This window comes from Ambystoma mexicanum, chromosome 3q (assembly GCF_040938575.1).
Source record: "Ambystoma mexicanum isolate Mex_15411 chromosome 3q, UKY_AmexF1_1, whole genome shotgun sequence".
Lineage (NCBI taxonomy): Eukaryota > Metazoa > Chordata > Amphibia > Caudata > Ambystomatidae > Ambystoma > Ambystoma mexicanum.
This window is the reverse complement of record NC_090926.1, coordinates 454,800,989-454,825,410: the sequence shown is the minus strand read 5'-3', so window position 1 is coordinate 454,825,410 and position 24,422 is coordinate 454,800,989. Positions and strand designations below refer to the sequence as shown.

The 24,422-nt window shown below is 44.6% G+C and overlaps 1 protein-coding gene across 32 annotated transcripts in view; it reads left to right on the top strand.

The window, feature by feature from the left end:
* The window catches only part of LOC138582666 (protocadherin gamma-C3-like), a 1,158,828-nt gene that overhangs the window by 705,438 nt on the left and 428,968 nt on the right, over positions 1 to 24,422 (top strand). The window contains exon 1 of one of the 32 annotated variants that reach the window (XM_069654155.1): positions 5,079 to 7,691. The exons of 30 other annotated variants lie outside the window; for them this stretch is intronic. In XM_069654155.1, the coding sequence (XP_069510256.1) occupies positions 5,268 to 7,691 (2,424 nt within the window). In that variant the 5' untranslated portion in view covers positions 5,079 to 5,267. Of the gene's footprint in view, positions 1 to 5,078; positions 7,692 to 20,415; positions 22,860 to 24,422 lie in introns of those variants that run through there. One more of the 32 variants, XM_069654172.1, reaches the window with a different exon arrangement.

Here is a 24,422-nt window from a genome sequence, read left to right as displayed (position 1 = left end):
GCCATGGCTCGGACACCGAGAGGCTGCGGCCCCCGGGCCCCTCTGCTGCTCGTCGCTGCAATGCTGGCAGTCTGGGGAGCCGCTTCTGGGCAGCTCCGTTATTCCATTCCCGAGGAAATGAAGAAAGGCTCTTTTGTGGGAAACGTGGCTCTGGATCTGGGGATGGACCCCCTGGAGTTATCAGAAGGGGGAGCCCGCATCGTGTCCAGAGGTAGGAAGCAGTATTTTACTCTCAATGCAAATACCGGGCGTTTACACATTAAGGAAGGGATTGACAGAGAAAGCATCTGCGGACAAGCAGTTCAGTGTCTAATATCTATGGAGGTCATTTCGAAGAATACTATGAAAGTGTTTGTAGTAGAAGTGGAAATTCAAGATATTAATGACAATTCACCCACGTTCATTACTGATCAAATAGTGTTGCCCGTAATTGAAATCACGGCAGTGGGAGCACGATTTGAGCTGCCAGATGCACACGATGCAGATGTGGGAGGGAATTCTCTCCAGAGCTACCAGCTCAGTGCAAGTGAACACTTCACCCTGAATGTGAAAAATAGAACCGATGGCACAAAATCTGCAGAGCTGGTGCTGGAAAAATCCCTGGACCGGGAGGAGCAGGAAGTGCACAGCTTAACCCTCACAGCCTCAGATGGAGGGCGCCCGGTCAAGTCGGGGACAGTTCGGGTACAAATCAATGTTATTGATGCCAATGACAATGCCCCAATGTTTGATCAGCCTGTCTATAAGATCCAGGTGATGGAAAACGTACCCAAAGGATCTGTTCTGGGAACCATCAGAGCTACTGATATTGACCAGGGCACAAACTCAGAAGTAACCTATTCCTTCAACAAACCGAAGGAGAATGTTTTACAGAAGTTCAAACTGGACCCCAACACCGGAGAAATAACACTGACTGAAAATTTGGATTTTGAAGAATTAGAATATTATGAATTTGAAGTCCGGGGAAGTGATGGGAGTTTATCATCTCGCTCCAAAGTTTTAATAGAGGTCATTAACGTGAATGATAACAGCCCGGAGATTGTGATGTCATCCGTGGTCAGGCAGGTTTCAGAAAATAGCCCACCAGGCACAGTCATTGCTCTTATGGAGGTGTTCGATGGGGATTCAGGAGCACATGGCAAATTTAGCTGTTTCCTGCCTCCTCAACTGCCCTTTCAGTTAACGAAGTCAGTTGGGAGTTACTACAGTTTAGTAACTGATGGAGTTTTGGACAGAGAGCAGGTCTCACAATATAACATAACAATTACAGCCACAGACAGTGGAATTCCCCCACTGTCTCACACTGAAACTATCAACCTTCAGATTTCAGATGAAAATGACAACCCACCAGTATTTTATCAAATGTCATACAGTGCCTACATACCGGAAAATACCTGTGGGGACTAGCATTTTTAAAGCCAACGCAACAGATCTGGATTGGGGCAAGAATGCCAGGATCAGTTACTCCATCGTTGATGGACACATTGGGGATGTGCCATTGTCTTCCTACATCTCCGTTAATTCTGAATCTGGCGTCATCTATGCACTTCAAACCTTCGACTTTGAAAAGTTCAGAGATTTTCAGATCCAAGTGAAGGCCCAAGATGGCGGCTCCCCAGCTCTGGCGAGTAATGTCACTGTGACATTCTATATACTGGATCAGAATGATAACACCCCTGAAATATTGTACCCCTCGGCCCCCACGGATGGCTCCTCTGGGGTGGAGATGGCTCCTCGCTCCTCTGAGCCGGGGTATCTGATCACTAAGGTGGTGGCTGTTGATGGGGACTCTGGGCAGAATGCCTGGCTCTCCTACCAGCTGCTGAAGACCACAGACCAGGGCCTGTTTACTGTAGGTCTCCACACTGGGGAAATCAGGACCGGTCGCCCTATTATGGAGAAAGACGCCATTAAACACTATCTGGTGGTGTCAGTGAGGGACAATGGCCAGCCTCCTCTCTCTTCCTCAGTGACAGTTACCATAGTGATGGCTGACAGTATGCCTGAAATGCTGCATGACGTCAGTAACCCTTCAGCTCCCACAGACATGGAGTCGGACCTCACGCTGTATCTGGTGATCGCTGTTGCTGTTGTTTCCTTCTTGTTCCTTTTCCTGATCATTCTGCTTGTGGCCATCAGGCTTCATCATTGGAGGGAGTCTCAGCTCTTCGAGTCATCAGGGGTTAATTTCCATTCACTTCCCGCCTCTCAGTTTGTGGGGGTCGATGGGGTCAGAGCTTTTCTACAGACCTATTCTCATGATGCCTGCTTAACAACAGACTCAGGAAAAAGTCAGATTAAGTTCCCAGCTACAAGTTATTCAGACACCCTTTCAGGAAACCAGAATTGTGAGAATCAAGGACCTCTCCTCATTGAAGATTTTTTAAGTATTGGAAAAGAAGACCAGCCCTTTATTCAGGTCAGTGTATGTATTGCCCTGTTTGTGCATGACCTATTGGCTTTTGTTGTACTGTGATTAATAGACAGGTACACTTGTATTTCCCTTCTATAATGCACTGTTTTCAATACTAAAAAAACAATGATTCGCAGAATGAATGCATATCAGCACGTGGTGATCCTTATTGACCACCTCTGAACCAACCGGAATGTTCTGAGTGCAGTCATTAACTGCTGGAATTGATGACATTTTGAGCATTATATCTTCAAAAACAAACAAGGAACAAATATTGCAACTTCCAGACAAGATTTTTTTTCAACAATATACTTCCTCTCTGGGAGGACAATGTTTTCCCTTGCATCAGCCTATCGAACACACCAAAGAGAAATCTGAAACATGGAGACAATGGTGTCACTTACATATAGAGAAACCGTTTACTTTTGTATGACACCTAATGCAGGGTTCTATTAAAGCAACTCCAGTTTAACCAAATTTGCAATTGAAATCTGTAACTTATGTAGACAACCTTGTCATTTAAATACTACAAAATAAGAACATGTTTAATTCACCACCTCAGTTTGTCTATTTAATATACCTGCTCTTAAAGCAACAATTTTGATTCAGCACCAAATCTCCATAACATGTATGGCTATTATCATTACGTGTTAACAGCCTCATAGACCTGAGGAGGGGTCATTATCCCGTGATAATGACCCCACAATCGGTCTACAAGGCTATAATATTTAGAGTTAAATGGTGTCTCAAATTACTGTGGAACACCGAAACAGCTTGACAAAATTTGGACGAATGTATATGTCTAAAGTAAGGCGGATACAGTACGTGGTATTGTTTATTGGAATCTGAGTGATCCCAGTCGCTGACTCCAGTTCTCTCTGGGTATCAGATCTGCTACCATGTCAAATTCTCGAGTCTGTTCCCATCACCCGTATTATGAACCAGTGCAACATTTGAAAGAGATGTCCATTATCACGTACTAAGTTTAAGTTTGGTCTGATTTTGTGTTGTTTCGCTGTGACAGAACAAATCAGAGACAAAAAGACTGTAGTGGTTTTGGCTGGAAATATGGTTTGGCCGTCACGGTAAAACAATCCAAAATCATATACATTAACCACTGCCCCCATTACTTACCTTGCGGCGGCACACCGCTGTATGCCGCAGACTCTCTGTGTCCCTGCAACGCCTGCTGGCATTCACTTCCATGATTACAGGATTGGCGCTGCAGGGTCCTTTCCCTTTTTTTTTACTTCACTTGCGTACGCAGGGCACACTCCTGCAACCCCTGTTCCCATTATAGCGAACAAGGGGAGCGGGGGCCACCGCTGCAGCCCCTGTCATTACCCTTGTTCGCTATAATGGTTTATATGGCATATTTGACCACATTTTTAGGCTATACGAGATTTTCGTACAGCCTAAATTCAGTCAAAAATGCCATACAGTTTTTCTTATTCTGTCTTATTGGCTACTTCCTTTTGACTTTTGATATGCCCTCACTAACCTGCACCTAAACTGTAACCGGCTGATTCAAATCTGCTTTAATTAACTTCGCTCGATGGTATGTTATATTGATTCAAGCAGTATTTGTAAAGCAGAGCGTTCACCATTCCCATGACTTCTTGCCAGTGATGGTGTCAGGCAGGTGAGAGGTTGTCTTGCCAGAGGTGGGTCACGCTCAGGTAACATTTCCAGTGGTGTTGGGGCGGGAGCTCTGCCTTTCACTGAAACCTTACAGTTTGATGTTAGTACATATTTAACTCGGGGCTGGTCCAGCTCCAAGGTCTTCCATGACAACAGTCTCTTGTGTGTGAGTGGACGTGTTGAAACTATGAACTGCGAAAAGTATTGTAAACACGCTCCTACTCGCTCCACAGACAACTAGATTCTGCAGCCAGCAAGAAACATGGATTAAGGCACGGGCAATATGAACTGGCCGGTTTTTAAAGGTTTCTTTTTATTACTGATTAGTAATGCGCCTCTTGTAAATAGGGATTGCTTCAAGGCACCGGCTTTACTGCTGAACATTCCACGTTCGTTGATTTTCTCTGTTTAAAATATAAACTTATTATGGAGTAACATAGACAACTTGGTTTAGGCATTCTATGAAGCTGACGTATCCTCAACAAACGTCGTCGAATCTTTAATGAGGAGCCACCAGTCCAGTGCATAGAGGCTGTGCTGTCCATTACTCCTCTGACTGTAGTGGGTAACGACGACTGTGGCCCGCACTGGCCTATTACTGAAACCATTGCAGACCTTCCCACCTTCTATATTGCCTTGCTTGCTCGTGAAGCACCTTTCCACTGCATTGTCAGCAGCCGGATCTCCTGCTTCTTAACGTGTATCACCTGCTCTCGTTTACGTCACTTCCATGTTATGGCATCATGCATAGGCAGGAGAATATTGCATTTTACTGTGAGAAGGAATCCTTTTTGCTTTCGTTTGGTGTCCAGGACTGGTCAGGCTTACGTCTTTTGTCATATACACTGCAGTTAGATTGGCATCTTTTGAAGGTCTTGGAATCTTTTCAGAGAGCTCGTGCAGCCTGGCTTTACATCTTATTTTGCTCCACAAGGTGTCGCTCTTGCCCAACGCCGTGTGAGAGCTGGAGCTGGACTAGACTCTCGCCCCACAATCCCTCTGCGCAGGCAGTCGCCCGGGAGAGCAGCAGAGACACAGAAGTCAGGAGGCATTCTCGCACTGGCGAACCTGCAGCAGGAAGCGCCCATGTTCGATTCCCAGGACCGTGGTTTTGTGGATGTATAACTCGTTTTTATGATTTTATCGGTACTGGCTAATTCTGGCAAGACTGGCCTTTTCTGAGTCGGAAGTACAGACGTCAGCAGTGCAAGCTATGGCTGGAAAGGGAACCCGACCCGGAGGAGCTGGGCTGAGGGGCAGACGGCAAGTGCTGCTTTCTTTATTGGTGTTTGGGGTGTTTGATGCAGTCTGGGGGCAGCTGCGATATTCAATTGCAGAGGAAATGAAGAGAGGGTCCCTTGTGGGAAACCTTGCCAAGGATTTGGGAATAAACTCGAGGCAATTGTCTGACAGGAAACTCCGTGTTGTTTCTGCAGCTGGGAATAAATATTTCACATTGAACACAGACACCGGGACTCTGCACGTGAGTGAGAGAATAGACAGAGAGGAGATGTGTGGGGAGGCCCCCAGCTGTGCAATCCTCTTCGATACGGTCGTGGAGAACCCTCTGAACGTGTTTAATGTTGAAGTCCTTATTCAGGATATAAATGACAATACGCCGAGTTTTTTGAAGAACTCTATTGATTTAGAAATTGTAGAAACCACGTTGCCAGGAGCCCGGATTTCTCTCGGGAATGCCAGAGACACGGATATTGGCACCAATGCCCTTCAGGGATACACTCTGAGTGACAGCCAGCACTTTATCCTGAAAGAAAACCTTCGTAAAGATGGCTACAAATCTGTGGAATTAGTGCTGGAGAGTGCATTAGACCGAGAAAAAGAAAGTCACCACCATTTAATCCTGACCGCCTACGATGGGGGAGTTCCGGTGAGATCCAGCACCGTGGACATTAATATTAAAGTGCTTGATGTCAATGACAACTTCCCAATGTTCACCCAAGAGACCTACAGAGCCGTCATCAGTGAAGGCGCCGCAAATAACTCACTGGTGCTGCAGGTGAGAGCCACAGACAGCGACGAAGGCTCCAATGCAAGGGTCACCTACTCTTTCAGCAGCATAGCAGACAGTGCCCTGAACGCCTTCAGCTTAGATGCAGATACTGGTGACATTAAAGTTAAGCAACCTCTGAATTTTGAGATGGCAAATTCTTACAAAATGGCAGTTGAAGCAAAGGATGGAGGGGGACATGTTTCTCATTGTAGGGTGATAATTGAGATTATTGATGAAAACGATAATGCTCCCGAGATAACCTTTACATCGGTAACTAGTCCAGTCCCTGAAAACTCCCCACTGGACACAGTGGTGGCGCTTATCTATGTTAATGACGAAGATTCAGGGGAGAATGGTGAAGTTATTAGTAAAATTCAAGAATATGTACCTTTTAAATTAATATCATTTGGAAAATATTATAAGGTTGTGACTGCATTGACCTTGGACAGGGAAATTGCCTCTGAGTACAATATCACAGTCACAGCCACAGACAAAGGATCTCCTCCTTTAGACAGTAACAGAACTATCCGGTTACAGATCTCTGACATAAACGATAACCCCCCATCTTTTGAAAAGATGTCTTACCAGATCTATGTTACTGAGAATAATTTACCAGGTGCTTCAATTTACCTGCTGATTGCATCTGATCTAGATTCGGATGAAAGTGCCCGCATCACATATTCGACAAATAATCACATGGGGGAGGTGCCCCTGTCCTCCTATACCTCCATTAACTCCCAGACGGGTGTCATCTACGCCCAGCGCTCCTATGACTATGAGCAGCTCAGGGAGTTTGAGTTCCAGGTGAAGGCTCAGGACTCTGGCTCTCCTCCTCTCAGCAGTAATGTCACTGTGAAGGTATTTATAGTGGATCAGAATGATAACCCTCCAGAAATCCTATACCCAGCTCTTGGGCCTGATGGCTCAGTCCTGTTTGAGATGGTGCCTCCATCCTCTGATCCAGGCTACCTCATAACAAAAGTGGTGGCTGTGGATCGTGATTCTGGTCACAACGCCTGGCTTTCCTACCACCTGCTTCATGCCTCCGAATCCCCACTCTTTAGAATTGGGCTGCACTCTGGAGAAATCAGGACATCAAGAGTCTTCCTGGAGAAGGATCCTCTCAAGCAGAAAGTGGTCATCTTAGTGAAGGACAACGGGCAGCCTCCTCTATCAGCCAGCGTGACCCTGAACATGGTGTTTGCAGAACACATGCAGGAGGCTCTCCCTGAGCTAAGCAACCAGCCACATGACTCAGACAATCAATCCAATGTAAAAGTTTACTTAGTTGTAGCTTTAGCTTTAATTTCGTGTTTATTCATTTTATCCCTGATGCTTGCAGTGATTCTCAAATGCCGGGAACCCAAGGAACAAACAATGTCCAAGTCTCTAAATCCTGTGCTTTTTCCACACATTGACCCACGATTCACTTCCAATTACCAAAATGGCACCCTGCCACTGCCCTACTCATATGAGGTCGCCGTGGCCCTGGATTCTGGGCAGAATGAGTTCACTTTTCTCAAACCAAGTCAGGAGGTTTCAGCGGACATCATCTTTTCTCCAAATGACTCTGGGTTAGGAAGCGACTCTCTCGGGGAGACTATTGAAGCTGAGCACCTAAAACAGGTGAGACATGTTTGCAGTCCATAGGATGTTTGGAATTCTGTTTTTCTGGATTTGTTAAATCATTACAAAAGACAAGTGTGGTGTTCATTGGTTTTCCTGATCATTTACTGTCGCTGGATGGTTTCACTGTTTACCATAAAATGGCTACATTTTGCATTTGTCACAACACTTTTTTAAACATTTTCAACATGTTATTCCATATACAATCAGTGTATGTGCAGATGTTTTTGCTGCATTGAGGTCATTGAGAATTCATCCAAGCAAATGTTTGACACCTTTCACATAAAATTATATGTGTAAATGTGTTGCCTATGTGGCACAGCTACACATCACACTCAGTTTGATTGTTGTGTTCTGTCACTTTTGCCAGTGTCACATCTTACTAATTTAATGAACTGTTAATTAGTGTTTTATTCACAATTGACACTGATAATATTCTCGGTGGCACCTCCTTTACTTTATTATCTGGAACATATCAGTCAACACAAATCAGTGCATGGAATGTCCTCACTTTATCTCTTTAAAAAAGAAAAGGTAAAATGGAGATGAGACAATTGGCCCAGTGGTTCCCACCCCTTCCTGATGCAGTTAAAATCCTATTAAACGGTTGCTGCTAGCAGTCCCTCTGGCATGAGGTGTGGGTCAGCTCGCCCATCTTTTATCAGGCTAAGGTCGAAGAGTCCCGCTCGTGAGTGCTCGGTCCGGTGCATTCCAGCTGAGAGCAGGATCCACTACAGCACATTCAAGGCATGCTGGCAAGATCTCTCCAGCTGTTAAGCCGGGCTTCGGAAATAATGCCGGTGTGATCAGGTTCCCAATGTGTGTGATTGAATTTGCAATCAGCCTGTGGAATTCACTGACTTGTTCCTAGGTTGGGAGGACGTGGTGATGAAATACATATTTGATTTCCTCGAGTCTTTGTCTTCTGGTCATCAAGCCATACATTATTGCCATCATGTACAAAAGGTTATTGAAATACAAGTACCCGAAGTACAAGGTGGTCTGAAACGTTTGGTAGACATGTTATTGGCCATCTATAAAATGCATTTAAAAGTTATACTTCAATGTAATCAGTCATCTCATATTTTTTATTAAATACCTTACAGTTTAATTAGTCATTTTCTACAGTGTTCTGTATTGTCAGCTCTCCTTCAGTTCAGAAGCATCTAGTGGGATTCAATTGCACTAAACAAGTGTCATTATTAATTCGCTGTTTTTTGTTGTTAAGTTGAACATGTGAGTAAACATGTGTGATGTTATGCATATCACTATCATTGCTAGCTGTTCCCATGACCATTAGATAAACTGATTTGTGCAATGTATGCATACAGCAAATATTGTTCGTGGTCCTGAAGATGTACACAGACACATGTGAACATGGATTCACATTTTCCCTTGCTATGGTTTTGGATGAATGTATGGAGCTGCTTGGAAATGTCACTTATGAACCCTTCATATATGTGTTGTCAATGTATGTTGGTACTTCACTTTGCCATTTCAGTGTTACATTTCTCAAGATGGTTACCCTGTCATTTCAAAGTAGGTCAGATACCTCCCTGGTAACTCGTGTTAGATTTGAAAGCCAAACCCTCTCTGGCTCAGAATCCACCTGATCAGGAAAATGAACCGAATATTTGACATGCACACATCTCAGATAAGCAGTGTATGACATACGTACATTTTTAGTTCTAGCTTGTGTATAATGTGCGCCCCCTTTGCTTTGCTAAACATTCATTTAGCAACTCTCATTAATGTAATCCTCTTTAGAAGGAAGCAGGTGGATCAGCTCGTGAGATGGATGCTTTGATTTTTCAGAAGAATGTAAGTAGAGCTCTAAAGTGTTTGGGTTTGTTCCCCCGGAGCTTTACACCCCTGTGTTTGGCATTTGCACCTCTGTGGGCTGAGGGTCAGAAACCTATTCAGCTGTAGGTTGCTGGCTGAGGCCTAGTGCTGGGCTACCTTTGGATTTAACTCTCAGAATCACTCATGCGTGTTGTAGAGGACTTTATACTTGATCCTCAAGGCTACAGGTGGCCTCTGGAGAGATGTTTTGAGGCTTTGCGTGGCTACTTGTGTTCAAGCTGAGGGTGCGGGTGGGTGTTTGCTTTTAGACTCTCATTTGTATTTTTAGAAGGTCAGAGCACATTCTTCTGCAGTAGTCTAAATGACCAAGAATCTGGTCAGTACAACCCAGCACCTAGCCTATAGCATTTGAATATTATGATTCAATACAGTATTTCGTGGCGGATCCTCTGGTTTTGAGTGTGCAGTAATTGGTGGTGTTGGCACTCACTTCATCGGCCAATGAATGATAAAGGGCTGTTTTGGCAATGCTGGGATTTGAACCCGTGTCCTGCAGGCTGAATTCACATGTTTCAAGTCAGTGTTCAACGAGCTGAACTATCTTACTAGGTTACTAGTAAAGTGACACGGAGGAGCAGACGCTTTGAATTAAATATTGAAGCTCGGATTTTGACCTTTTGGGTTATGGTTGGGACTTTCCTGAAGGTGGGAAGGGTGTCCGGTTAAATTGTCGAAATCATATTTTCGAAATGCCATTTTGTCTAAAACAAAATGGTGAAAAAAAAAATGCGAATTTCTTTTGTATTTTGTTTTTTTTGTTTGTTTCGTTACTAAATAAAAGTGTAAAAAAACAAAAACGGGGAGTTCGGGAACCCCCCCATTTCAAAAATAAAATTTAAAAAAAACCTTCGAAAAATAAATATTTCAGGAAATTTGGGTCGACAAAATTGCATTTAAAAAATATGGCATTCGAAAAAGTCACTATAAACCAGAGGGAAGCCATGTGAAGGGGGTAATAGTCTTGGACAGGACATGCAGCATGATAGCGCTGGTGCGGGCAACTAATTGGGAGGCTGTAGCCACCTTCCTTTTCCATGTCATGATGAATGTGTGTCATCGGCATATGATTGAAAAACCCCAAAATGATGATGTGTAAATGTTAACGCGAAGGGTGGAGAGAGACTTCCAGAAGGGCATTCTAGGAAGACTTTTTTGTTGTGGAATGTGGTTGATCCCTTCCTTATATTTTCACTGCAACTGCTGAGGAATGTTTGGATCCATTCCAGAAAGGATCCAGTGATTCCCCAACCACTGTTCAAGTGTTTTAATCCGGGTAGCGAGCGTGGTCTGCTGTCCCAGAGGGAACCAAGAGTTTGACGAGAATCTCTTTTGTGTAGCTCTGGTCCCTCCACTGGGCCTATGCATGACTGAGAGCTGGGGCAATGGTTGAGGTATTTCAGGTGTCCTCTGCATTGTCCCTCTTCAGTATTTTGTTGTATATTGTTTCTATACCGGCTGTTATTGTTCAGTGTTGTGGTTCAGCTGTGTTTTTTTAGGAGTGGCTATAACTTGTTTAATGCAGGTGATGTCTTGGTACTTGGTACTTGACGAGAGAATTTCTTTTTGTTTGAAATCATAATTTCTAGTGCCAGGGCTTCCATATGCCCTGATTCCAGGCATGATCCGGATGGGCCATAGGGCGCTGCCCAGATTGTTTAGCTCACTCATCTCCATGGTTTGAAGAGGGAGAAAGACAAAGAACACTACTAACACCAAACAATCTATTTGCTTAATAAACTTGAGTAATGCAGAAGTATGGCCGAATCTCATTGCACACAATATTGTGCAAATGATACACTGATTTACCGCTTCCCTCAGATGTTGTGTACAGGCTGAGGCAAAGGTTTGCAGGGAAACAGCCAGCCCCAATGGGCTCATCGTCATTGCTACTTCCTCGCTCATTAGAGGTTCCCAACACAAAAGGGGGTTGCAGATAAAGCATGCGAGGATGCAGTGACCTCACAAAGCACCAAGAACTAAATAATGCACATTGCATGTCAAGGTGTTTAACTTGGGAGCTTTATGGTTGCCATGGTAGTCTGGTGCATTTTAAGTTTTCACTATCAACTCACAAAGGTATTAAATTGTAGCTATGCCTTGTACTAGGTCAGTGTCCTCTTACCTGCCATCTCACACCAAAGGTTTTATTATGTTGCTCAAATCTGCATAGCAACCCGCGGCCATTGATATAAGCTCTTGGGGCTGTTGATTTATCTGGGAATGCATTAGCACTTTGTTCTGACTTCCAGAATGCATTGCTGTGTGTGAAGGAATATGGTGTGATACAGGCCGGAGGAGACACCCAGGTGCCATGAAGAATAGACTGCAATATGGCATGGCCCTTCGTACTGTGTGGTGCATATTGAGAGCCGGTCTCAGTAGAACAGGAAAAAACATAGACAACCAGACACAATCAGGAAGGATTCCCCTACTGGATACCATTGAACCTCAAGATGACGGGGCACCAGAAAGATCCAAGTAGACAGGAAAACACAACTGTTCCAGGGTACAGGCCCAAGAGTTCAGTAGCCAAGGGATCCAGAACATCAACAATCAAAATTGGAACAGTAAGCAGAAAATAATCTAGGAAAAAACAAACAAGGTTTAGAGTAACCAGAATCAAAAACGAACAAGATTCATAACACCACTCACCTACTAAGGTTGAGAAGCGTCGAGCCACTGCGTTCTATTTAGGATCTTGACTCCGTAATAGCGTGCCTCCCAACACATCAATGATGACATCAGTACGCCATCATACTGACGTCAGTGACGTGTGGTGTGGCCTATGAAACAGTTGATGCCGCTGGGAAATGTATTTCCCCTGTGGCAAGTGCTGGCCGAGCCGCCGCGGTAGACGCCAGCAAAAGCACGGGTGGTATCCCTGCTGCGTAGCCGCACAGTGCCTGGCCGTGCCTTTCTCTCTGCCTCTCTCTCCTCTCTTGCCTGTTTGTGTGCTCCCTGATGTTGCAATGTCACCTCAGTCCCTAAACAACCCTTTTTTACAACCATCACCTCCACCGTTCATTGCCTTTTGAAACGAGCAGGGGAGAGAGGAGGGTGGCTGTAGGAAAAAAGTATCTTACTCACCTTCTTAGTCCACTTACCTCTTATGTCATCTCAGGGAGTCTTTCGGTTGTGGCCGTTCTAAGCTCCATGCTGGTCACTGATCACGTCTTTCCTGCTGGAGCACCCGATATCACAATGCTCTGAATATCTTCCGTTTGAACCCATAAAGTGTTGTGCAGCCTCTCGATTTGCGGAAGTCAAACTAAATGGGATTCGAAGCAAAGGCAGTAAAACAGTTCAGGGGCGAGGTGTTATAAAGTAATTTCTTGGCAACGCTTTGTAGTTCAAATGAAGTTTATTATATGAGTCCCCGGCAGACTGCTATCGTCAGGCCTCACCACCGTGATCTGCAACGTTGCACCTCTCTGCATTCGAGAACGGGAGAATGCAGAGAAACGAAACGTTCGCGGATTGGCATGTTTACATATGACATAATGAATACACTGTAACATCTCCCTTCCTTATACACAACCAAGGAACACAAAGGAGGGAGGAAAAAATGTATATATCAGGGGTGATGGAACAAGAAAGAAAAATCCAGGGGGCTCAAAGAAAACAGAGAAAAAGGAAACCAAGGATTAAAGATTAATCATTAAACAAAACACATGTCTATGGAAAAAAATATCAACCAGTCTTACAACAGAAACTATACTAAAATGTGCTTATCCCTACTATAATTATGAAACACTGTAGAATAAAGGATGCACCCTACTGTTGATTTCATCAGCATGGCCTCCAAATTCTCATACACAACTCTGATATGTGAACACAGTCAATAATAAATGAATCCTTCCTTAAAATTGGGAACAACTCTCCTGGGTCTTGAACACTTTCCACCATTACCACTGGAAACCCTTTGGTCCTCTCCATTTGGTTCTTCTCCAAATCTTCTTTCTCTTCCTCTCTCATCCACACTTTGTCTGCATCTAACAAAATCATTGTCAATATGCCTTAATTCATTTTCTTCTGCTGAGATGATATCATCACAAGACCACTTGTCTCCATTTTCCAAAACTACTGATTTTCTGAGAAGCTTAATAACTTTTTGCGGGGCACGGAACTTAGACTCTCCCTTCAGGACTCTTTTGGGTTCCTTTATTCTAACCCAATCACCAGCTTTGGTATTATTTTCCTTCACACAGTTATGCTGATTATAGTACTTTTTGTATTGATCTTGTTTTTTCCTAACTCTCTCCATGATTTCATCCATGTTAATGTTAACATCCTTCCCTGTAGACATCCAAGCTGGCTTGAGTCTGTTGTTAGCAATCCTACCTCTCATTAAAGTGAATGGTTCTATACCAGTGACAGAGTGGGGTGTAACTTTATATGTATCCAAAGCTTCTTTCAAAGTATCTTTCCACGGCAGATTATTTGCTATTGCCAGCTGAATAGTTCCTTTTATGAAGCGATTCATCCTTTCCACAAGTCCATTGCTCATTGGATGGTACAAAGCTGTGGTATTATGCTTGATGGCTCTATCACTTAAAAATGTCTTAATTTCCTGCGACACAAACTGAGTACCATTGTCGGAAATCAATTCTTGTGGATCACCTTCTCTACTAAAGATCTCCTCCAAGAATTTTGTAACCTTACATGTCGAAACTGAGTCTTCCAAAATTCCGCATTCAACCCATTTTGATGTATAATCAACTAACACTATCAAATATATTTTCATGGGTTCCAACACTTCATACGGGCCAGCAATATCAATGGCTAGTTTCGACCATACTGCATCAGGCACAGTTACAGGCTGAAGAGGTGTGACTCTTATTACTTTGCTTTTATCACTGGCTGCACAAGCAGAACATTCCTTAACAAGTGACTCTACGTCACCCCACATATTGGGCCACCAATATGTTTCCCTGACTCTCCTTTTCGTCAAGTCTCTGCCAATATGTCCTTCATGTGCAATGTCCATGATTCTTTTCCTCAATGCCACTGGCGGTACAATACGATCACCGCGATAAACATATAAGTCATCATATGATATTTCATCTTTGATCTTCTCCCACAGTTTAATTCCCTCTTGTACATTTTTCCATCCATCTGTTACAGCCTTTTTTAACATCTCTTGTTCTGGGTCTGAATTAGTGGCTGCCAGCCATTCTCCTTTATCAAAACTTGGATGAATCTGTGCAACAATAGAATCCATATCTTGATCCTCAACTAAACTCTCGTCACTTGGTATTTCAAGGTGTTCATCCTTACAAGGCAATCGGGAGAAACAGTCAGCAACTTTGTTGGATCTGCCAGGAGTATATTTTATAATCACATTATACTGCATAATGATCAGAGTCCACCTTCTAATGCGAGGTGATGTTAAATGGGAGTTCTTGGGATTTAGGACATGAATGAGGGGTTTATGATCTGTTTTCAATTCAATGGGAACTCCCCAAATTAATCCCTTGAAATGTTCTAAGATCCATTTAACACCTAGTGCTTCTTTTTCAATAGTGGAATAATTTCTCTCCGCTCCCTTTAAGGTTCTTGAAGCAAAAGCTATCGGAACAAACGAACCATCATGGAATTGTTCCAGAACTCCACCCAAACCAACATTGCTCGCATCAACTGACAGCACAGTTCTGGCCCTAGGGTTGAACATTTTGAGTGTGGGTGCCTTATTGATCAGATTTTTTATATTGTCCAATTCCTTTTTACATTCTGCTGACCAATCAAATTTTGTGCCTTTGGTCATCAAATTCCGCATGTGAACAGTTTTTTCTGCATAATGGTCAACAAACTTAGAATAATACTCAGTGAGACCAAGCAGACTCCTAAGCTGATCTTTATTTGCAGGATCAGGGACCTTCAAAATGGTATTAATCAGAGCTTCTTTGGGTCTTATGCCTTCTTCACTGATACAGTGGCCTAAATATGTAACTTCCTTCCTTTTAACATTGCATTTCTCTATTTTCAAAGTTAGACCCTTTTGTTGAATTATCTGCAGGACCCCTAACAATTTAGCATCATGATCTTCTTCACTCATGGCTGATATTAAAATATCATCCTGAAAATAATGCACGCCTTTTAGACCTTTAAATAAATGTTGCATTAGTCTCTGGAATACAGCGGCTGCCGATGCCAGACCAAATGGCATCCTTTTATATCGAAACGCCCCCAGTGGTGTTATAAACGATGTAAGGTGTCTAGATTCTTCATCTAATACAACCTGATGATATGCTGATGACAGGTCTAAAGTGGAGAATATTTTTGCCGGTTCCATCGTTGTTAACATCTCTCCTATGTTGGGTAACGGATGTCGGTCAATCCATATGTTGTTGTTGAGATCTCTTAAATCTACACACATCCTAATAGATCCCTCAGGTTTCCTTACAATGACAATTGGAGAGAGCCACTCAGAACTTTCGATTGGTTCAATAATATTATGAAGACATAATTTATCCAACTCCTTCTGAAGAGCTTCCCTTATGCCAATGGGAATGTTTCGCACTTTGTGGACAACTGGCTTAGCTCCCCTCTTCAATATTATTCGATGCTTGAAACCTTTCAAAGCTCCTATGCTGTCATTGAAAACCTTGGGAAAACTCTTCACCAGATCTTCAGCAGAATTACATGTATTGCTCATTATACTCAATATAGGCTCTTCTTCCCCTGGATGTATTCTGATTTTTAGTGATGCTTGCTCCCACCAACCAACTATTGAGTAACCTTCTTTGGCAACATAAAGTTTACAATAAGTCTTCCTTCCCTTGAAACACAATTTTACCCAAGTGTATCCAATTATGTCAATGGGAGTCTTCCCATATCCTGTGGCTTTGACAGTGGGGATATGAAGCTCCTTTATGTCCATCTTCAACACATTCTCAAATGTATTTGTATCAACCATCGTGTAAGGTGATCCCGTGTCAACCATCACCACCAACATAGTATCATTTATTGTCATGGACACCCATGAGCCCATAGTACTTCCAGTTGTGGCAATAGTAAGTATGTGCACCCTGTCTTCCATACCACTGGTAATTGCAACTAGGTCACTTGATGTAGAGGCTCCTTCTACTGCCCCTACTGATGCCATGGTGCCTCTGTTCCATTGGCCGTTGTTACTCATGTTGCTATAACGTGAATTGTATCTGCCTCTACTTCTTGTATTGCGGCAAACTTTACCAAAATGGCCCAGATGTCCACACTTGTAGCACTCTGCCGAATGGGCCGGGCATTCTTTCTCAATGTTCACATGTTTTGACCACCCACATTTAAAACACTTGTTCTGTGATCTTGGAAATGTCTCTCTGTTTTGTCTCCAATTTGAATTGAAATCTGACTTTACCACCTTTTTTACTACAGCAACAAGTGCTTCTTCGCTACCGTCGTATTTTCCCTCATTGTTGACATGTACATATTTAATATCAACACTGTCATTCTTGTTCTGGATCTCCTTCATACACTTCTCTCCAAGTTCAAACGTCCGCGCTATTTCAATAGCTTGCTCTAAGGATGGGTTTTTAGCTTGCCAAAGACGTTGTTGTATGCGGTTGTCAGCTACATGAAGTACTAATTGATCTCTCATATACTCGTCGGCCACACCAGTGAATTCACATGTCGAAATGAGTCCTCTGAGAGCTGCAATATAATCATCAACAGACTCACTTTTACCTTGCTTCCTGGACAGAAACCTATATCTTTCCAAAACAATGTTTGTTTTATTCCCAAAATGTTTGTTTAATTTTAACAACGCAATCTCATATTTCCTTGAAGTGGAGGCAGAGTCCCCAGCCCCTAGTTCATTATAACTGGGCTCTGGCAAAGTCCTAAATATTCTTAAGGCTTCTGCGCCTATACAGTTCAGCAAAGTAGCTTCCTTGACATCATCATTGTATTTCGCACCACCTACCGCTCTTAGATACACTTGAAAGCTGTCCAGCCACTGTTCCCAGGGGCATGTCGGATTTCCAGGCAAAGGTAAGAATTTCATTGGGGCCACAACACTCTGCATGGCTAATGATGCTATATGTATTCGTAAACAGACGGAACTCTTTATAGATTTATTTGTCTTTTGCTTCTTCTGCTTGTTTATGTCCTTATTTTTTTTTTTTTTTTATTCAATGTTATAGTGCAGCCCCCATTCGTTTTTTTAATAAACACTGCTGCACCACTCATACAGTCATAACACTGTATCATATCCTTGCCTGATGTAGCCCATGTTCAATGAACTATATTCATTCAAAATCTTCGGTCCAAGCACAATTCGATGTAATCACTGAATATCTAGTTACACGAAGGCTCTGCATCCATTTGTCATACAGTTGCCATGGTTACTTTGCTGAATTTATACACAAAATGGAGGCACGTTCACTCACGTCGCTGGGTCCTTTCCTCTAACAATTTATGCACGGCTCGCATATGAAGCCGTTAGCAGTCCACGCGCACATTCACAACTGCGGTCTTCAAATGTTTTTCATACAAGGTACAGAGACAAGTAAATATCTCTTTTGTCTCCCATACCTGTCACGTCGCCTTTGTTTTCATGGGAATTCCGTCATATAGATTGTGCCTGGGTTCGTAGTAAAACACTGCGATCATAATAAAGTGTGCGCATCCAGTCGGGGACTCTCATCGAGCGTGCCACTGATCCTCGTCGCCATTGTTATAAAGTAATTTCTTGGCAACGCTTTGTAGTTCAAATGAAGTTTATTATATGAGTCCCCGGCAGACTGCTATCGTCAGGCCTCACCACCGTGATCTGCAACGTTGCACCTCTCTGCATTCGAGAACGGGAGAATGCAGAGAAACGAAACGTTCGCGGATTGGCATGTTTACATATGACATAATGAATACACTGTAACACGAGGATTCAGTAGAAACTTGAAATGGCCTCAGTGAAGCAGGTATGCCATCAGGGGCAGGTGTTTTGTGGAGATTGACATGAAAACGCCCATCCACTTCACAGTTCAGAGTGAAATCTGTTCCGGACCCACCCACAAACGCCTCCACCTGACATCATGTGCACGCATGTGCACTGCTGACAGTTTACACTGCAGGATGGGGGGGTGCACACTTTGACCAAAAAATCCAGCTATCAAAAAAGGAGCACATGATGTGTTGTTTTTACTCGTATGATGCTAAGAATTGCAGCAGACACTTTATTCACGAAGGTGACATGTGCATTTCTCAGTGGCCATGCACCAGGGCAAATGATATACTGGCCATCACCCTTTCAAACATAAGTGTCGGGTGATATATTCGCAGCACTTACCTGAGTGCTTACAGAGTGTTTCGCTGCCTGGGTCCCATAAATATCCTGATATTCTGAAATGTGTGAAAAAAGAATTAAGCCTTTTTAGCCCTCCAAGTGGGGCCGCTACCCGTCATACCCCCAGCTCTCAAAAGGGGTGTGTAATAACCCTCTTGTGCATTGCGCATCCCGCACCCCTGTTCCCAGCAGAGGCCAGGGAGGCTTTCCCTGTCCATGTGCTTCACAGCGCTTCTAGGTTTGCACTCGAGATGCACTTCTGGGATGCGTGAAAACTCAACTTTCCAAGTCCTGGTTTCTGCAGTTGAGCAAATAGCGGGGAATGTGTGCACCAGGGTGGTCTATTCAGAGGTCCATTATGAAAAGTGAATTTGAAGAGGATGGGTTAGTAGATCCCATCATTTTGGTGAATGCATCGTTTGTGAACCTGACAATGGATGTTCTCTTAAGCAAAGCATGGCCATTTCACAACCTTTGAGATCTCTCTATGTTTTGACTAAATGGCCGAAACGGAGACATGCAAGTGAAAAATGTGGGGGGGGGGAATTACTGAATGCCAAATAAGGTTACCTCTGCTAGATGCCTTGGGGGTTTGATAAGTAACAGCTGTGTGTTATTTACATCGTATTGATTATTTTCACTATTGTTTTGTCATTAAGAAAGTGTTGTTTTGTTTAAAGACACACACAGTGTGATCCACTGGCTCTATTGCAGGTGTATCCAGCATGACCCCCAAGAAGGTTAGCCCCACGGAGAGTGTCCCAAATACGGCTGGTGTACCTGCTAAGCTCGGCCAGAAGCTGGTGCCAGCCTGTGAGGATATGTGCATGGGTGGGGTTAGGGTGATCAGATTTTGAAAATAAAAAACAGGACATGGCAAAAACATAAAAGTATGATTAGCACCCCCAGCCTATTCAACTCCCCCCACCCCCTCTTTCATGCCATCCCAAGTCATGCCCATCATACAAATAAAAATAAATATGTCCAGTACTTCTATATATTAATTGCAGGGGTGCAGGGGTGCAAAATTATACGACTGACTAGAGCGCTTTTGCTGTTATTGTTACAGGCTTTGATATGTGTGTTTATTGACCGGTCTCCGTGGAGCAATTAATAAATCCATATGGCTATGAAGAAGAAGGTTGTATGTTCGAGGCTTAAATTGTTGTATGTCTGCACTCGCCTCGTATCAAACCCGGTATGTAGTTTTTAAATTAAAAACACTCAGGGTACGGAGGGTGAGAGGGCACAATTCCGGGACGGTCCTTCCAAAACCGGGATGCTGGTCACCAAAAATGGGACTGTGTCCTTGGGGTGTGCAGATGGCAACAAAAGAGAGCACTAGAATGTGTTCAGCATTTGTGTTTGAATTGGTGCAGTTATTTGTTGGGGCACTGGGCGGCGCTGTTCACCAATCAGAGAGAGGAATATAGGGCGCTATCAGTAAACCACGTGGTGCAAACACACCAAAATCAGTCTATGAATCTGCGGAAATGTCAGTGCGACTCTAACTGAGCTCCAGTGAAGTCCTCCCTTCGTTCAGTCCCCCCCACAGCTGAAGCCTTTCATTGCAGTGGGTGATCATTCGAAGAACCCCACTGCTTGCCATGGCTCTGACACCGAGATGCTGCGGCCCCCGGGCTCCTCTGCTGCTCCTCGTTGCAATGCTGACAGTCTGGGGAGCCGCTTCTGGGCAGCTCCGTTATTCCATTCCCGAGGAAATGAAGAAAGGCTCTTTTGTGGGAAACGTGGCTCTGGATCTGGGGATGGACCCCCGGGAGTTATCAGAAGGGGGAGCCCGCATCGTGTCCAGAGGTAGGAAGCAGCATTTTACCCTAAATGCAAACAGCGGACGCTTATACACCAATGAGCGGATTGACAGAGAAAATATCTGTGGACAGGCTCTAACGTGCCTATTGCATGTAGAGATTATATCTGAGGGTATTTTGAAAGTCTATGCATTGGAAGTAGAAATTCAAGATATTAATGATAATCTCCCCACGTTTGTCGCTCATCAAATAGAATTACCAATAATTGAAAACGCTGCACCAGGGGCACGCTTTGTGCTTCCCGAGGCACACGATGCAGATGTGGGAGGGAATTCTCTTCAGAGCTACCAGCTCAGTGCAAATACACACTTCACACTGGGTGTGAAACAAAGGAACGACGGCACAAAATATGCAGAACTGGTGCTGGAGAAATCCCTGGACCGAGAGGAGCAGGAAGTGCACAGCTTAATCCTCACAGCCACTGATGGGGGGCGCCCGGTCAGGTCGGGCACAGTGCGGGTACAGATCAATGTTATAGATGTCAATGACAACGCCCCAGTGTTTGACCAGCCGCTCTATAAGATCCGGGTGATGGAAAACTCACCCAAAGGATCCGTTATTGGGACCATGAGAGCTACTGATAATGACCAGGGCACAAACTCCCAAGTAACCTACTCCTTCAACAAACTGCAAGAAGATATTTTGCAAAAGTTCAAACTGGATTCTTACACTGGAGAAATATCGATAATTGAAAATTTGGATTTTGAAGAATCGCAATTATATGAATTCGAAGTTCTGGGAAGTGATGGGAGTCTGTCATCATTCTGCAAAGTTTTCATAGAGGTAATTAACGTGAATGATAACAGACCAGAGATTTTGATGTCTTCTGTGCTCAAGCAAGTTTCAGAAAACAGCCCAATGGGCACAGTCATTGCACTTCTGGAGGTGTTCGATCGGGATTCAGGGGCGCATGGTAAGCTGACCTGTTCCATTCCTCCTCACCTCCCCTTCCAATTAATGACGTCAGTTGGGAGTTATTACAGTTTGGTAACTGACAGAATTTTGGACAGAGAGCAGGTGCCACAATATAACGTTACAATTACAGCCACAGACAGTGGAACTCCTCCACTGTCAACAACTGAAACCATCAACCTTAAAATCACAGATGAAAATGACAACCCACCAGTCTTTGGTAAAGTGTTGTACAGTGCCTACATCATGGAAAATGTACCTCAGGGCACTTCTATTTTTTCTGCCAAGGCCACATATTCGGATTGGGGCAAGAATGCCAGGATCAGTTACTCCATCATTGAGGGACACATTGGGAATGTGCCATTGTCTTCCTACATCTCCATTAATTCTGAATCTGGCGTCATCTATGCACTTCAGTCCTTCGACTTTGAAAAGTTCAGAGACTTCCAGATCCAAGTGAAGGCCCAAGATGGCGGCTCCCCAGCTCTGGCGAGTAATGTCACTGTGACATTCTTTATACTGGATCAGAATGACAACACCCCTGAAATATTATACCCCTCAGCCCCCACGGATGGCTCCTCTGGGGTGGAGATGGCTCCTCGCTCCTCTGAGCCGGGGTATCTGATCACTAAGGTGGTGGCTGTTGATGGAGACTCTGGGCAGAATGCCTGGCTCTCCTACCAGCTGCTGAGGGCCACAGACCAGGCCCTGTTTATTGTAGGTCTCCACACTGGGGAAATCAGGACCGGCCGCCCTATTGTGGAGAAAGACGCCATTAAACACTACCTGGTGGTGTCGGTGAGGGACAATGGACAGACTCCTCTGTCTGCCTCAGTGACAGTCACCATAGTGATGGCTGACAGTATGCCGGAAATGCTGCATGACGTCAGTAACCCTTCAGCTCCCACAGACATGGAGTCAGACCTCACGCTGTATCTGGTGATTGCTGTTGCTGTTGTTTCCTTCTTGTTCCTTTTCCTGATCATTCTGCTTGTGGCCATCAGGCTTCATCATTGGAGGGAGTCCCAGCTCTCCGAGTCATCAGGGGCTAATTTCCATTCACTTCCTGCCTCTCAGTTTGTGGGCATAGATGGGGTCAGAGCTTTTCTACAGACATATTCTCATGAGGCCTGTTTAATAACAGACTCGGGAAAAAGCCAGATTATGTTCCCAGTTACTGGTCATTCAGACACCCTTTTGGGAACTCAGAATTCTGAGACACAAGGACCTCTCCTCTTTGAAGATTTGCTATGTATCGGGAAGGACGACCAGCCCTCCATTCAGGTAAGGGCATTGATTTTGCCGTATGTGCATATTTGCTTTATTTAACATGGGCTGTGATTAACAGACATGGACGTTTGGATTTCCGTTCTATGCTAAACTCTTTTTTAATACTACAAGGTATTTCACAGCTACAAGAAGAGACACGGAAATGACACAGCATCTCTTCCCCCATATGCCCTGTTATTTGGAATGAGCTGGTGTTGGCAATCTGTTAAAGTTCGATAGTGCTCCCGCTGGATCGGGAAATAGTAAATAGCCTGTGAAATCAGGGTAAAGGGGCTTCAATTACAGTGAAGAGGGGGCAGCCCTTGGCCTTGATCATAAGGTCCCTGGTGATCCCATTCCCAGACTCCAGCTCTGTCTGGGTATCGCATCCTCTTCCTTCTGCATCCCATATCAGCACGTAGAGACTGTTACGTTCCGCCCTGCGTCCCGCTGCGCGGTGACGCAGGGCGTTCTAATAAAAGCCCCGCCCCCGCGTTCGGGAGGCAGTTCCGGGGCAGACCCAGCACCAGCGTGGGTGTACATTATTTCAAGCTCCAGCTGGAGCTGCGCCGCAGGCCGCGCGGCCTATCTGCTCACTGCCAGCCCCTGCGCATAGACCGCGGGCCCGCGAACTCAACAATGGCGACGAGGAGAGACGAACATCACGAAAGGCTCGGTGCTCGGAGAGCACAATAACGCCACACAGCCATCGGCGAAATTTTTGGACACCCGGTGGGGGTGCCATCACACACGTGACCCCCCCCACCCAAAAAAAAAAAAAAAAAAAAAAAAAAAAAAAAAATTTTTTTTTTTCCTTTCGTCTTCCCTACCGAATCCAGCATGCTCTCTGCCACCAAGTCAATTTTTCTTCACTCCTGAAACAAGAAATCCAGGTGGCATCGAACATCCAACACAAGGGAGCAGCATCACGGCGTGCAGGGAAGGCCAGGCCCGGAGTCGTACCACGGCGCCTGGATACGGTGACACCTCAAAGGTAGGCCTTACGTCGCTGCATGGGTGGCCGTCAGTGACAACTACGACATCACGGATCAGGTCCACGCCAACATGGCGGCCGGCACATCCACGCCTGGGCCCTCCACGCCGTCCAGAATTGCAGCAAACCTGTCCATGACGCCACCTCCACCTCGAACGCAAGGCACTTCGTCGACACTGGTCCAGCCGTTTGACCCGTTCACGGACCCGTCGTCATGCGGACCCAGATGGCAGCTGTGGATCCAGAAGTTCGAGATGGCGATGGAGTGCAAAGAGATCACCGCGCCCAGGAAACTGAAGGCACACCTTCTACTCAGCGTGGGTGACGAAGTACTGCGCATTTTCAATTCCCTCAACGTTGCGGATGGCCAGGATGGGTACCGAAGCGCGAAAGACGCCCTCACCGATCACTTCCTCCCTCAACTAAACCCAGACTATGAGACGTTTCTCTTCTGCACCACCCTACAGGCAGCGGAGGAAACCCTTGATGCATACCACACCCGCCTGAGAAAGCTAGCCATGTCCTGTGAATTCACGAACGTGGAGAAGGAAATCAGGAGGCAGATCATCAACGGGATTCATTCG